The following is a 16,547-nucleotide window of genomic DNA, read 5'->3' as shown; positions in this document are numbered from 1 at the left end:
AAAGACTGTGTAGAGTAAAGACCTTCACCTTCATCACATATCCCCACTGTAATGACCTGCTAAGGTGTTCTACAAAGACTTTATAGAATAACGACCTCCACATACACCACATATCTCCAGCTAAGGCCTTCTACAAAGGCTGTATAAAGACCTTCTACTGGTCGATCGCGATCTACTGGTCGATCACAAAGGTAGTGTGGGTAGATCTCATAGCATAAATAAATAGAGGATAGCCTGTCATCCACCGGCACTATGACATTTGTCACTTGATTGACATACAGAGCAGCCAGTCTGACATCTGATCTTTTTTTGACACATAGGTCACCACACCACGCATGCATGTTCAACCCCCCCAGCTGCTGCCAAACTCTAGCAAGCTACCGAATCGCCTAGTTAGCCTCCAGTTTACTTCTACTAAACTTAAGAAAGGGTATAAAAATTATACCCTTGGAATGGGAGGAGGAGTTTTTTCACAATATCATATTCGAAGTGCGTTTGCCTCATCTGTCAGTCTACCATTGCTATTCCATCCATCCATCCATCCATCCATTTTCCAAACCGCTTATCCTACTGGGTCGCGGGGGGGTCTGGAGCCTATCCCGGAAGCAATGGGCATGAGGCAGGGAAAAACCGAGGACAGGGGGCCAGCCCATTGCAGGGCACACTCACACATGCACTCCTACGGGCAATTTAGCAAGTCCAATTAGCATGTTTTTTGGACTGTGGAGGGAAACCGGAGTACCTGGAGGAAACCCCACGACGACATGGGGAGAACATGCAAACTCCACACAGATGTGACCCAGGCAAAGACTCGAACCCGGGTCTCAGAAGTGTGAGGTAACAGTGCTAACCACTGCACCACCATGCCGCCCCTACCATTGCTATTCCGAAGAAAGGAAATGTGGAGCAGCATTTTCAGGCTTTCAGACTCTCTCAGCGAGCTGAGAGTGAAGGAAGAATCATTTTTCTCACAGCTGACCACAAAACCGAAGGCAGCCACCAACATATATTGTAGATTGAATTCAAATTCAATTAAAAAATACTTTATTCATCCTAAAGGGAAATTAATAATAATAATAATAATAATAATAATAATAACTACTAACTGTAAGCAGTGACAATCGGGTCCAAAGCTAATAGTAGTTAAGTATTGATGGGAAATGAAGTGCAGACTGTAACTGCTGGCCAATGCATTTAAATAGTCAGAAAGTAGGAAATACTACTATGTTAGGATGAGAGCTGACATTTCGACATTGCAGTAGAAATGTTCACCAAGTTAGGATAAAGGAAAAAAGATAGATAAGAAACAGAAGGAAAATGTTTAGGAGAAATTTCACCAATGTAGATCCATCTGGTGCAGTGCCTGAGCCTGACTGAATGTATGGTTTGGGTCTGATGGTCTCAGTAGCAGGTAGAAATCAGGATGGAGATTGTTGAGTCTCGGTCTAACAGGTCAGCAGATGTAGGACAGAATGTAGATCCATCTGGTGCAGTGTCTAAGCCTGACTGAATGTATGGTTTGGGTCTGATGGCCTCAGTAGTTGGTAGAAATAGGCACCTTCCTACCTGATGTGGTAAGTTTAGATCTTACAAGTTAAAGTTTGTTTGTACTGGCTGTGTAAACATAAGCTGTGTTGCATATTCTTAACAACAGTGCTGAGTTGGGGATCTGCTGCATGTAACAGTAGTAATATCATGCTTTATCCTTTTCTAGGTTGTTCCTTTAGACACAAGAAGGCGTGAAAGTATAGAATGGCCTTTATGATTGGAGCACTGACTCCACCTGCTGGCCAATTTATTGAAACATTAAAATTGTTCTTGTCCCTACAGGCTAAAGCATCATTGAAGTTTGATCATTTTCAGTCAAATGGTAGGGAAATGACATATATCTTGATTTGGTATCACTCACAGAACTTGCAGTACAAAAGATTTTGACTAGAAATATGTCACTGTTACAGAAATGAGAAAAATGTAAGTTTCACTGGTTTTGCAGGTTTAGACACATGTTACATTATTGTAGCGCCCCCTATTGACTGATCAGTGTCAAATTTGGATGGTCCCTCTCCAGTACCGTCCTACAGGATTTAAGTTGGTGATGACTGGCTGAGGCAGGCCTGAGATACAGCTGTCTGATTGAAATGGGTGTGGCACGCGTATGGTCTGGGTGTGGCTGGTGGCCGTACCTTACAGAAAGTTTAGTATTTTTGTAAATAATTATTTATAATGACCGTCTCCTGATTTAAATGATATCTGACTTACATAGCTTGGGCGAAAACCCTAGGACGAGTTGGAAAAGTCCTGTTATCAGACCTATATAAATTATGCAAAAACACAAAGATGGAGAACCAGTTTCTACATGTTGTTTGATTTGGCATGTCATACTGAATTAGGCTGGCAATAAATGTCAGCTGTAGGCTTGATAGTTCTGGAGAAGTGGGCAGAAATGCTAAAGCTGTCGCTGTACCGCCCCCATCAGGCAGACTGGGATGGCCTTACCTGGGTGAGGTCTGGGTCTGTAGAGCAGGGGTCTCCAACTCCGGTCTTGGAGGGCTACCGTCCAGTAGGTTTTCTATCCTACCAGTCTTCTGATGAGCCACACCTGTTCTCAGGTAAATATCAGGAACAGGAGTGGCTCATCAAAAGCCAGGTAGGATAGAAAACCTACTGGACGGTAGCCCTCCAGGACTGGAGGTGGAGAACTCTGCTGTAGAGAAATGTAGCATCCAGATTTAGTGCAGATTTATGATTGCTAAGCCTGTGAAATAGATGCTGCATTTTAATTGGCTGATTATGGCCACCATTTTATGACTGCTGTAGTAAAGGTATGACCTCAGGCTTGGCCATAGTAGACATGTGCCACTTGGATTGGCCAAGTAGTTCAGGAAATATTGGAAGTAGGCATTTTGTAGCACCCCCTATTGATGAAATGTGGCCCGTCTTGTACGGTGTCCCCAGAATGGTGCAGGGAGGTAGGATTTCCAATTTGGTTAAGGGAGGCCAAGGCATGGCCAAGTTATAGCAGTCAGACTAAAATGTGCGGAATTTAGGTGGAGTTTCGGCATGGCTAGTGGCCGTACAATAAAGAAATGTCAGACTTTTTTCAATAACGTTTGATCAGCTCAGAGGATTCATTGGTTTGACACCTCATTTGTCTGATTTGGTCGGACGGGGTAGGACTTTAAGGCAGAAGTAGGATTTGCAAATTATGCAAAATAGCAAAAACTCTAAGTAGGCAGAGCTTCCTAGTCCAAATGGCAAGCTGGTAAGGTACTGTATGGCTGGCTGTATCTGCAAAAAATAATTGCACTACTGCTTTGCATTACATGCTTTGGACCCTTAATAATTTCAGAAAATGGATGGATGGATGATAGATCATTTTGACTTGGTCATTTATAAGTCGCTCGCAAGCTGAAAAAGTGTGGGACCCCTGACTTAATTAATGACAGTCTGGAGTGAAATTTCTCTGTTCCTCTCAGGGTCCATATGTACATATAACATTTTACTCCTATTAGAATGAGCACTGCTTGTGTCTGTGTCTGAAATTGTTTCGCTATAATATGGTTAATGATTTCACTGATTATTCAGATACTAAATAATTAGTATTGATTATATTATATTAATTGCTTGATGTTTTACTTCTATTCCATCTAACCTGCCAGTCCAACAACTAAGACCTGAAAATACAAATAGCAGAGTTTCTTTTCAATCACTTACACTACCTTTGCTCTTTATGCAAAATAATATAATAATATTTAAGCAGAGACGACAGAGAACAACCACGTGAAAACATTGTTGACAGCCCCACCTTGTGGTGAAGTCTAGTCAATTCAAGTCGAACTGAATCCTATTACAAAATTGAAAACCAGCTGATTTTTAAAAATACTTTAGATAATCCTGGGAAAAAAAGGTGCACCAACTGAATTTTATATATTTTTTAATAAACAATTTCATTATATCCATAAAAAACGATTTTTATATATCATATTTTAATTCACAAACATACTCAATTAGCTGCTTAATGACAGGTAACAGAAAAAACAAAGTCTTCGTAATGTCTATAAACTGGTTAAATATGGCATCTTTTAGAAAGTTTATATGGTTCTGAACTCATCAAAATGTATTGAATTCCCCATTAAAATGGAGTTATGATTAAAATGCAATATCAAAGCAGAAATACACTTCATATGATGCTTGTAATTGTATAGTTAAATGTACATGTGGAAGTTTAATGAAAAAAAGAAAGAAACATATGATCACACGATTGGCTCCTTCCTCAATAGCGACATCTTTCCTTTAACACTTACACACTGTTATTCATGTGTTTGTGTCACACACACTGGATTCACGCACCGCAGACGTGCAAATGCAACTTTCCATGTAAACCACTGGTGACAGACCACCTGTTAGACAATGATTATTTTCACTCCATTGAGCGCAGGCCCCCATTTAATTTCCTCCTGGCTGAACAGTCTGATACTCCCCTTCCTTCCTCTCTGCCTTGGACAGCTTCAGTGCCTCATATCCTGCGCCTTGTTCTCCTGCTGGGCCCAGGGTGTGGTACACTCCTGCAGCTTCCTCTGCCTTAGATGTCTTCAGGGCCTCATATCCCCCTTCTGCCCCCTTGCCTTCTTTCCCTTTAAGAGTTTCATACTCATTTTTCTTCGAATCATCTTGCGAAACCTTCAGGGCCTCATAGCGACCCTGCTCTCCAGTGTCTGAGACGTCCGCTGTTGTGACTTTGTCTGCATCTGGCCCCTTCAGTGTGTCGTACTCTCCACTCCTCTCTCCTCTTTTTCCTCCCTTGAGCTCCTCATAACCTCCTTCCCCCTTGTCGGATTTCACAGCATCTAGTGCCACTTCCTGGTACAATGCCTCGGCTAAAATTGAGAGAGAATGGCAAAAAAACTGAATCAATTATGAAAAGCACGCTAAGCAGATAAACAACTGCAGATAATTATAAAGACACACCTGCACCCTATTTAAATAAGTCAGTTGAATTTGACTGCTGTTGGATAGACAAGCATAGAAAGGTGGTGATAGACCAAAGCTGTTACAGCGAAACATAATAAAGACTTACGCTTTTGCTTGTTTCTTCTGTTCCTGCAGAAATATCCCATGATCAAGATGAGCCCCATTACAATGAAGATGAACACCAAGACCCCCACGATTACACCTGTATTGGAAGGAACTTCATTTCCTGACACTGCAACTGAGAACGAGAGGGACAATAACAGTGAAGAGATTCTTCAGCTGAACACTTTGCCTGACTAACAAGACAGATTCTTGGTCTCCTGGACCAGAACACAAGCAACTCTGAAGCAAAGAAAAAAAATCTCATTCTGAAGACTTGAAGACTCTTTGCCAATATCTGAAGAATGTAGCATGTATGGAATCTGTTTTATCTGCCAAGATTCACACATAATGCTCTAACCCAACCCGGTCCTAAAACCTAAAATCTGCCTGTTCTGTGTGGTTTAATTTCACTGAGCCTCCACTAGACACCTGCCAGCGCCTGCAGGATCTCCAGGGGGCGCCATAACTTTAATAGACAAGCTCTCCCATATAGCACCATGTGACTTGTTGGAATGGAGTCCATTGGTAGATTAACTTGGCATGGATGCAGGATGTTAGTTTTGCACATTATAAAATCACCATCCAGGACTCACCAGACAATGGCAGACTGAATGAGGAGGCTCCGGTATCCCAGCGAACTCTACAGACGTACTTCCCCTGGGGTAGGTGGTATTGGTATCCGCTGTTAACTTTTTTATAGTGACCATTTACAATCTCATAGAATTCAGACTTGCCGCCAGATCTGCATTTGCTGCAAGTGCACACAGGATTCCCTGACGTATATGACATGGCTGCCTCTAGAGTTACTTCTGGAGGACACAGGAAAAGGGAGATAATCAGAACCAATCAGAAATAAGGAAAACCAATCAGAACCAATCAGAAATAATGAGAAATCATAACCATTCACAACCAATCAGATTCCTTTTATTTACCGTGTAAAAAAACTACCAGGAGTTTTTTTGGGGGGTAGCATGAGTATACAATTTAAACATCAAGTCAAGAATACACAAAAAAATACAGCCTAAAGATAAAGAGACAGAGAGAATATGAAAATATGGTATTAATGAATAAACAAATAAACATGTAGACATATACAGTACCTGACAAACGTTTGGACACACCTTCGCGTAGAAAGGTTTACTTGTAATATTCTCTACATTTTAGAATAATTGAAAACATATAAAACTATAAATAAAACATACATGGAATTATGTACTGACCAAAAAAGTATCAAAAAAATATTATTTGGGGGGCAGCTCTGTGGGTTGGAACTCATAAGGTTGCTGGTTCAAATCCCATGGTCGGCAAACTGTTCCCGCCATTGGGCCCTTGAGCAAGGCCCTTAACCCCAATCACTCCAGGGACTGGCTGACCCTACTGACTGCTCTACATCAGTTTCATGAGGTGGCCTCCTGGGATGCTTTTCCATCTGCCCTGAAGGAGGTCCCACTCTGGACACTCCATCTGGGACCATCCATGTGCAGTTGGATTCTCAACTTCCTCACAAACAGGCCCCAGGTGGTGAGAGTTGGTAAACACACTTCCTCATCACTCATCTTAAACAAAGGAACGCAGAAGGGATGTGTGCTTAGTCCCCTACTGTATTCCCTGTTCACACACGACTGTGTCGCTAAACACAGGTCCAATATCATCATCAAGTTTGCGGATGACACGACCACCATAGGCGTCTTTACGGACAACGATGAGACGGCCTATAGAGAGGAGGTGAGGGCACTGTATAACTGGAGTTTGGATAATAACCTGTCTCTCGATGTCAGCAAAACAAGAGAAATGATAGTGGACTATCGGAAACGACCAGTCGGGGGGCACCAGCCCATCTTCATCAACGGTGTCAAGGTTGATAGGGTTAGCAACTTCAGATTCCTTGTTAACATCACCGAGGATCTCTCCTGGACCCTTCACACAGACACTGTAATCAGGAAAGCTCTCCAGCGGCTCTACTTCCTGAGGAGGCTGAGGAAGTTTGGCACGAACGCCAACATCACCTCAAATTTCTACAGGAGTGCGATCGAGAGCTTGCTGTTGTCGGCTGTATTACAGTTTGGTACGGAAGTTGCTCTGCCAGCGGCCGGAAATCACTATAGAGAGTGGTGAAGGCAGCAGTGTGCATCACAGGCATGAGTCTTTCTGCTATTCAGGACATTTATCTCCAGCGGTGCCTCCGTAAAGCACACAGCATCATCAAGGACCACAGCCATCCAGCACAACAGCTGTTCTCCTTGTTACCGTCCGGTAGAATATACAGGAGTATCTGCTGGACTACAAGACTAAAAAATAGTTTTTATCATCAAGCCATTAGACACCTCAACTACAACACTTAAACACACACACCACACTTCACTGGATGCACATAAGAACTGTCCTATACAATACAGACTCAGGTATACTTTGCACTTTATTTTCATTTTTTTTTATTATTATAAAAAAATAAAAGTAAAAAACTCTTACTCTGTGCAGTACTGCCACCTTAAATCGTTGACAATTGTACTGCTGCTCACTCTTTCATGTGCAATAATGCTGTCCCCCCCACCCACTACTTCTTTATACTATATTGCTGAGAGACTTGTTGATTCTTGTCAATTATGTTTCACTGTAACGTTGACCCTGTGCTAACTTGCATACGGTAAATAAAACTAAGCTAATCTTTTCCTTCATTCTCTGGTCAATCTCCTCCAAACAATTTCTGCTGTGATTAGGTCAGGTGGCCAGGTTACTGTATGTGATGCGACACTCTTTCACTCTCCTTTCTAGGCAGTTTGCTCAAACGTTTGACTGGTACTGTAAATAAGACAGAATTTACACACATACACACACTTTCACACTCACTGTATACCTATGCCAACGACTTCCTGAGGCACAGATTTGACAGTGAACTTGTTATTGCTGGTACTCGCTTGGAACATGTAGGTAGCTTCACATTTGTAGTTTCCTTCGTCGGTCTTTGCCATATTTTTAATTGTATATTTCACTTCACTTTGAGTCAGTATTGTATCACTGCCTTTATAAAAAGTGACACTACTTATCTTTGGTGCACCATGTGTCACACATTCCAGTTCTAAATCTTTTCTCAGTTCTGGCAGATCAGGGTGAGGTACAAGTTTTACCATTAGATCTGAAGGGGTGAGAACAGCACAGTGAGAAACAAAGAGAGAGACTGACAATTCAAATAATTATGAAGAAAACTCTTAAAATTAGCACAAAAACGCAACACCTCATATGACTGAAATAATTCCCCATGTACATGTCAACTGTAAACTATGGTTGATTTTATTGATGGAATTCAGAAAAACTGTATCGTTTGTGTAAAAATAGATTAATAGGAAAGTATAGAAAGTGGCATTTTAATAAAAGCATTTTTTACCGGTTACTGAGAGTACAACAGTGCTGCTTCTCGTGTTTGTGATCTTATTTTTACACCAATAAATATATGGTTCTGAGGTCTTCTCCACAGAGGACGTCATGAACTCCAAAGGGCCAGTTTTTGGGTAATCTTTTATCATAACACGGTAAAGGCTCTGGTTTTTATACACATAACACATCCAATTCTGCCAGTCGTTGTCCACATAAAGGGCTAGATGAACAGAGTCATCTTTATAGACCACTGAATCTCCAGACTGAATGACTAGGATCTCTGGAGGAAAGGCATCTGGGATATGAAAGAAGCAAGGAAAGGAGGAGATTAGATATTGTCAGGCTCAGACCTGCCAATCAAGGCGAATTTGCCATTCTTATTTTCTCTTTAAACCTTAAGTAATGTAAATATTAACTGGGTAATCACATCACCATTCATTACAAAGATCTAAATGGACACTTTCACAAATTGAACAAGTTCATGTATTTCTTGATACATGATTGTTGCTAAGCAAACAAATAACACTGTACTAAATTCACAGAGATATTTCTATAGCAGCATATTTGTATATATTTGCATATAAACAGCTTGTGGCACATTTTACAGGGATCTAAATGTAACAATAGGTTATTTTCAAATGCAGATATTTACTTACCTTCAACTTTGAGCTGAAATGCTTCACTCTTCATTCCATTCCTCTCACACACATATCGGCCTTGTGCACTAATAGACTTTATGATGACGATATAGTTTTGTTGCATTTGATCTGGGATTACAGTACCATCGAAATACCATTTGACGCTGCCTCCTCCTGAGCAGGTGAGTACTATGGTGTCCCCCAAATATACAGGTAAAAATTGCTTCTTTATGCTCACTGTGGGAAAGGGAAGATGAAGACCCACAAATACATACCAGCTTCTCCGTATTGGACAAACATATTTAAACAGAAGAGAACTACACTTTTACATGCAGTATTTCAATAGGAATCATGTTAAATGTTTAATAACTCTCCAATATTGCAAATTTTAACAGCATTAATGTTAATGAAGATTTTTAAAGTTATTAGTTCAGACCAAGAATTAGCTAATACCAAATATTTCCATATCAAATTCTAAAATAGAAGTAAAACTTCAACTGATATTTCATTTCACTATGTATTCTAGCTATTATTAATTAACTAAGTGCCAATCAGAAGAGAGATGTCACCCCTTCTGCTAGTAGGAACTCAAGAGATGATTACAAAGCACATGAAATAATTCCTGGAAAACAGAGTAACACTTGAAATTCTCCAGGGGCCTGTATCACAAAGCTGGATTTTTGAGCAAGAAAGATAACATGTCAGATAACACAGTACAGCCTTCATGTACAATGCTTGGTTTAGCAAAGAAAGCCAACTGGAGGGTCAGGGAAGGCGAGCTAACATTGTCCAGAAGGTCAGTGTCATATAGGAGTTCACATGGCAACTATCTAAACGATAAATCATGGCATCTTACAAATGCAACATGCATATTACAAAAAGCTACAGACTGACACCATTGTTGTATATTCATATACAGCTCTGGGAATTAAGAGAACACAGCACATTTTTTTGTTTCACTCATTTCTCAATTTATGGGTGTGCATCTATGTAAAATACACATTTTTTTTTGCAAATTCCTGTCCAACTCTTCCCTGTTTCTCATTAATGAAGGGCTTCTTCCTTGCTTGATTTTTTCCAAAGCTGTACATATTATACAATCATTTTCATTGCTGTCTGCCTTAGTATACTTTAGTTTTCTAGGAGACTCTGTACCCTTATTGAATTGCATTTACTTGGTTTTAATATTTTTCTCGGATGTTTAGGAAGATTAAGGGAAGACTGCTGTCTGTTATGGACACAGAATAAGTTTGTATTTTTTTAATTACCTGTTGGCCTAGATTGACCCAGTGAAAATGGCAAAATGGCACCAAACACTGGAAGAAAAAAACATGTGCAATTAATCTCAGTTAACTCAAATCGTGTAATTCCAAAGATAAATTCGTTGCTGGTTTAATCATTTTATACAATTAAAAGTAATTAATTAAATATAAATGGATATTGACAGTTCAGCAGAGGTGGACATTTCAGGTCCAAAAAGTAAAATTCCAAACCAGGACTTTGTTTCAACCAACCACTTTAGCATAAAGAGTCACAGTCACAGAGTAATCAGCTGGTTGGTTGAAACAAATCTTGGTTTGGGTTTTTACTTTCTGGACCTGAAATGGCCACCTCTGCAGTTCAGTTAAGCATGCAAAGTTGCAAGGGCTTCTTTAGAAAATTGGATCAAATGTGAAAAAAATCACATTACAAAGGCTTAAGCTCATTTCCTCTGTTGCATTTTTGATCATATACATTCACAACATATTCATAATATTATTATAACAACAAGACAAAGCCATTGGCATTGTACATTAACATCAAAATATAAAATGGAACATGGTGAATCTCAAGCACGTTTGTAACATATAACTTTATTCACTTTACAATATTGTGCCCCAAGAAGGCTCTGTAGAGCTTATTTACTAAAGGCATGACTGCTGCAGAGTCAGTGGTTTTCATGAATAATTATGCAAGAAACCCACGAAATCCTGCAAGGAAAAGTACAAGGAGAAGTCATACAGCGATTAATACAGAGACCTGCAAACTCAACACCTGGGATTTGCACATTAAAAACTCAGCTAACCTTCCAGACAGAGGGCACCACTTTGCAATGACCCAGGGAGGTCCAACATCACCAACCCCAATAAAGCCAAAACAACCCCATTCTTCCTTCTGACATGACCTGAGACACATCCCCCTGAAACAGAATTTGACCCCTCAAATTCTGGGGTAACCCAAATTTACAAAAAACATAATTAAGCAATGAAACAGATACATAAAATTAATCTCAATGCCATTTCTCACAGGGTTACACTTGTAATTCAAGGTCAAGATTGCGTATAATGACTTTGACAATAGGGAAGAAATGCTTCAATTTAAATATACAATTTTTTTCTATCTCTACTAAAATGCTTCACCTTTACTTAAAGGGGTTCGATTCCCCCATCAGGTTCGTAAGTCACAGATGTGCTTTAAATGTTATGCACTTTTGATTTATGCCTGTTGTCCCCTCATCAGCGAGGACACGCCCACTGTGAAAAATAAGGCATAGGTGTGCAAGAAGTCATCTATAATTAATTCATCAAGCAAGAAAAGGGTTTACACCCTTGATGATTTTGGTAATAAACAAAACGTGGAACATGGTATCATGAAACTCTGGGCACGGACCAGGGAAACAGGAGCAGGAGTCAAGGAGTCGGGTGAACGTGGGATTTAATGAAGATGACACATTCAGGAACATGAACTAACGTCACAACATTAATGACTGGACTTCGGAAACATACTCTAACGCAGACTTAAATACGCAATAGCTATTAACAAGACTATAATCAGCTGAAGACCTCAAGATTCCACACGAGGTAGCTATGCATTTCCATGTAAATAGATCTGTATCACCTATTTGGTGTCCTGCAATTTCTGTATATGTGTGTTACCATAGGAAACCATGCATCCTGGGCTGTAGGAAGTCCAAACCTGAATAAATAAATTGGCTAATAAACTTTCACATAACTAATTACTTTTAAAAAACAACAGCTTGTGACGGGGATGGTACCAATAATGTGATTGACAAGACCCACGCCCAACCCCCGGGTCCTGGACCTCACTATTTTTCAAACGTGGGGTAAGGCCCTACATGCATCATGATGTTACAGTTAGTGTCCCGTAATTTCTGTAGGCCTGTGTATTAGCATAGGAAACTGTGCATTACGATCTTAGAACTGGATAATATCTCAATACTTACAAAGACATCATTGTCAGCATAAGTTGATAAATGTAAGGATTAAGTTGCTACAGTTAAGTTATTGTCATGATCAGCGCGTCCAGCCCTCGTGTGTGCCACGCCCGTCTCGTTACCCTTGCGGGAAGTCCCAGCGTACCAACTGTCTCGCATTTATTCTGATGTCAATGTCCTGTATTTCCACGTTCAAGTCTGTTTCCCCAGGTCGGTCATTGACGTTGTCGCCTGTGTGCTCCCTTGTCTGCCTGCTTGAGATAAACTCCTTTGTTTTGGATTGCGGTTTCCCATATCCTGCTTCCCTGACCGATCGTCACAGTTATAATTAGAAATTAACAATATCACATCAATTGTCATGCACAATATAGGTTAAATCCTATAAGCAATACATTCTATTTTTTCCCATCAAACATCTATTAGTGATTTAATTCATTTAAATTATTTTTTGAAACATCAAAAAGACATACAACGTTTGTACATGTATAACTTGTTTACCTCAACGCTTTCAGGGAAAGACATTAAAACTACATAGAACCCATCTAACTATAAAGTAGCAAATGACGTCATGATTTCAAATTAACGCGCAACAGGGAGAGCATGGGGGGACTCTATGGAAAGCGGTTTGAGCATATATTCAACATCCTTGTTATCAGACCTCAGTTTTCTCCACTAGTTCAGTGTTTGTCAGCACTAGTTGGACATTTCATCACACTAGACTGCTATTTTGTTGCACTAGCTCAGTGGTTCTCTAGGTCGGTCCTCGGGACCCACTGCCTTGCTTGTTTTCCAGCTATCCCTGCCCCACACACTGTTGATTACCTGGATCAGGTGTGTTCAGTCAATCAGAAGCTGAAAGACAGCTGGGACTTATGTGTGGGGTAGGGATAGCAGGAAAACAAGCAGGGCAGTGGGGCCTGAGGACCAAGTTTGAGAACCACTGCACTAGCTGAAGAAAAACTATTGCTAGTCACTCTTTTTCAGTTAGTTAACTAGGGACCGACAATTTTCTGCACTAGTCGACTAGTGAGGCTTAAAGTGTTTACTATAGGTGAACTAGTGAAAACCAAAATGCTCTCTGGTTAACTATATTTAAAGCCCCCTTGATCTTATATGTTAACTGATGAGGCTCAAAATGTTTACTAATTGAACTAGTGAAAGCCGGAATGTTCGTTATTTAAATCAAATGCTAATGAGGAGGCAGGAAAAGTGCGTAAATTGAACCTATTGGATCTCTAGCAAGAATTACACCCAGCGAAAATTGAACCCTATAAAGCCTGAAGTTTTAATGTTAACTGCCAGCTCCTTGCTTACTGTCCATGCGAAGTAAAGCATGAAAATGCATATACTGCATGAGAGAGACTGGATTCCACGCAAGAAAGAACAACTTATGTGAGACAGGTCGAACTTTAAGAAGGGCGAACACAATAAAAATATTGCAGATGATCTGATCTGCAAACTCAGTCCAAAAATCCTGGGACTGTAAATCAAGGTCAGACCTTCTTAGGGGGTGACAGTGTAGCTCTTTGGATGCTAATTATTTTTACTCTCATTGTAGTAGGCAGAGATTTTGGGCCTCATGAAGGTATATTTCTGCTTCATCAGAAATAAAGAGAACACAAGCCTACCACATTTCTGAAGAGATTTGTCCTTTCCATAATGTATGTGTATGAGATATAAATGATGACACCAGTAGCAAGAGTAATTATTGAAATCAAGATCAAAATGATGTAATTATGAGGTTAGTAGTGATGTTTAATTTTCTGAAGTCCCATTTTCTCCACTGAAAAAGAAGGCTATATGCTCTACATGTGTGTATATCAGTCAATAAGTAATAATATTCAGGTCGTCTTCAAAGAATTTTTTTGCAAGAACAACGAAATACCAACTGCCCCAGCAAAACTCTAGTGATAATTTAGGCTACTCTGTTTCAGGAAATGGTATTGTCCACCGTGGACCATCTTTCTGAAATATTTAAGTTGCGTTCATAATTTCAAATGATGTTTTATACAGAAAAAATAATCTGATAGGTTTGACTGTGAGACTAAATACAGGAAATAACCTAGTGGACTACATGCAATTGAAGTGGCCAGGACAAAGATATTGATTGGTCAGTGTTCAAACTATGCACTGGAAACCCGTAAAGTGCCCACTCTGTATTGTGATGAGCTAAACTAAACATCCTGTCCTGCCCCAATCGTCCAGCCCTCGTGTGTCACGCCCCACCAAAAATCAATGAAAATCAGTGAAAATAGGCTTAATATCTGATGTTGTGTCCTGGTAAAAAACGCAATGCTAAGCAAAAATAGGAAAAGAAAGTAACACTGTAGAATATTATATAGCACTGTATAATACGCAGGTAGAGAGTGTGACCTCTACAGAATGCAGTTTTGTATCTGTTAATTATCTTCTGTTAGCCATTGATGTATGAATATGTATTTTGATTAGCGCAGCTTATCACTGTTTCGAAGGTCCACAATATTCCTTTCTGTGGCTAAGCATCTTGGGACCAGCTGAAACCACCAAAAACTTGTTACTTTTTATCAGTGAAACTTGGAAAGTTTTGCTTTCCTACTGCATTAATGGGGTCTTTGCCAAAACTATACAAAGAAACAATATTGCCCGGTCATGTTTACCAAGGGAATAGATAATAAAATAAATGTCAGCCTTATCACACAGGTGCGAGGAATACCTGAGCAATGGAAAGGGAGGGACAATGATAGCAAATGGTCCAAAAATGATACCTGGAAAATCCCTGTGATGAATATCCTGATAAAATAAAAGTGTATAAAAATCAGTGTAATTCGCAATGGGACACACTACTGCGCGGTGTCAAGCCTTGGTTGTAACTGTTTCTGTGCTGACAGTAGTAAACTTTGTTTTAAAATTGTAATTTGGTTTAATTTGCTATTACCATTAGCTGGCATTACTATTTCATTTTCAATAGATTCATCTGCTTTTGATTAATTTCATATGTGTTATATTTATATTTAATATTATTTACATTGCAGAATGCAAGGGGATTTTATTTGATTAAGGGTTGTTTCCTTTAAATATTTTGCATATATTTTAACTGTTTCGGACGTATATGTTATACGTCATTTCCCATATGCTGGAGAGGAATAAGTTTTGCGAGCGGCGCTGGAGTTTTAGACTGCACAAGAAATTAAGAGAACGTCCTCTCCAGCTAGGATTTTCAAACATTCCCTCTTAGCTCACAAGCAGGCAAAAGTGGTATGTTGTACTTTGAGTTTATCGTTGTATGTATGTTATTGTTAGCGAATATGTAATATTTATTTTCTTTGTATTTGTCCTGTATCTTTAGTTCTACGGTGTTTACGTCAGTGCTAAGTGTGCTGTAAATAAACATCAGTGTGCAAGACACTTGGAACTTCGCATTGTGACTAAGAGCGGCATAGTTTCAGTTTACATCGCGGAATGAAACTGAGCCTGAGACGTGGCGTTAACACGCATCCCCCTGATACACATTTACGCCCTAGGATAAAAGTGTTTCATTCTTTCAGATAAAAGCTTATATCGTTTAATTTTTAGTTTTAGAATAAGGTATTAAAAAGTTATCTAGTACGTACAATCAGAGGAATATTACGCATCGTGCTTTGTGCTAAATACTAAAACGAAATAATTTAAACAGCAAAATAATTATTGTAAATGTTGGAAAAGCTTAAAAACTATTTTAAAGCTTGTTATTTACGATACATAGTCGGCCAATTCCTTTGTCTTTGGTAACAGAGAACTTTCATTACTGCCTTATTTTAAATCAAAAGTGAAATGATATGTTTTTATCGGAAGCAAAAAACATTTTCCTCGACAAATGACGCAGTTGGATGTCTTCTAACATCTTAATATTTTCAGTGAATAATTTATTATTTTGTTTTATTATTTGAGGAGCGCTATTTCAGCAGTCAATATATGCTTTCCTTTATGTTTTTTATAGTTCATACTTATCAATAATGAGTTAGACCAATAGAACTGCTGAATCAATGTTATATCAGTGAAGAGCTTAAAAACCCAAATATAACATATAAATGCTGATAAAATATTCAGGCTTAAGACTATCGAACCCACGTACAATTTTACTCAAATCAGAACAATAGGGTACGAGGATCTGCAAAAACAATTACTACCCATTAAAAGTCCGCACAGACTGGAATAAGGGGAAAAACTATTTATGGTATAAATGAACAGATTTTTCACATTCAGCCTAATAAATCGCAGACAGGAACAAATAC

General features: G+C 39.4%; 1 protein-coding gene across 11 annotated transcripts in view; it reads right to left on the bottom strand.

Annotated features, from left to right (window-relative positions):
* Positions 1–3,917: 3,917 nt before the first annotated feature.
* LOC125742071 (uncharacterized) overlaps positions 3,918–16,547 on the bottom strand; it is a 95,758-nt gene continuing 83,128 nt past the window's right edge. For 3 of the 11 annotated variants that reach the window (XM_049013715.1, XM_049013717.1, XM_049013714.1), the window contains exons 2-8: positions 10,352–10,399; positions 9,102–9,320; positions 8,456–8,740; positions 7,928–8,206; positions 5,667–5,882; positions 5,078–5,209; positions 3,918–4,877 (exon numbers count right to left, since the gene is read on the bottom strand). In XM_049013715.1, the coding sequence (XP_048869672.1) occupies positions 4,447–4,877; positions 5,078–5,209; positions 5,667–5,882; positions 7,928–8,206; positions 8,456–8,740; positions 9,102–9,320; positions 10,352–10,399 (1,610 nt within the window). In that variant the 3' untranslated portion in view covers positions 3,918–4,446. The remainder of the gene's footprint in view (positions 4,878–5,077; positions 5,210–5,666; positions 5,883–7,927; positions 8,207–8,455; positions 8,741–9,101; positions 9,321–10,351; positions 10,400–16,547) is intronic. The other 8 variants (XM_049013711.1, XM_049013719.1, XM_049013712.1 and 5 more) reach the window with 6 other exon arrangements.

The sequence above is a fragment of the Brienomyrus brachyistius genome, chromosome 5 (genome assembly GCF_023856365.1).
Source record: "Brienomyrus brachyistius isolate T26 chromosome 5, BBRACH_0.4, whole genome shotgun sequence".
NCBI lineage: Eukaryota > Metazoa > Chordata > Actinopteri > Osteoglossiformes > Mormyridae > Brienomyrus > Brienomyrus brachyistius.
The sequence above is the reverse complement of the archived record's forward strand: the minus strand, read 5'-3'. Positions and strand labels throughout refer to the sequence as shown.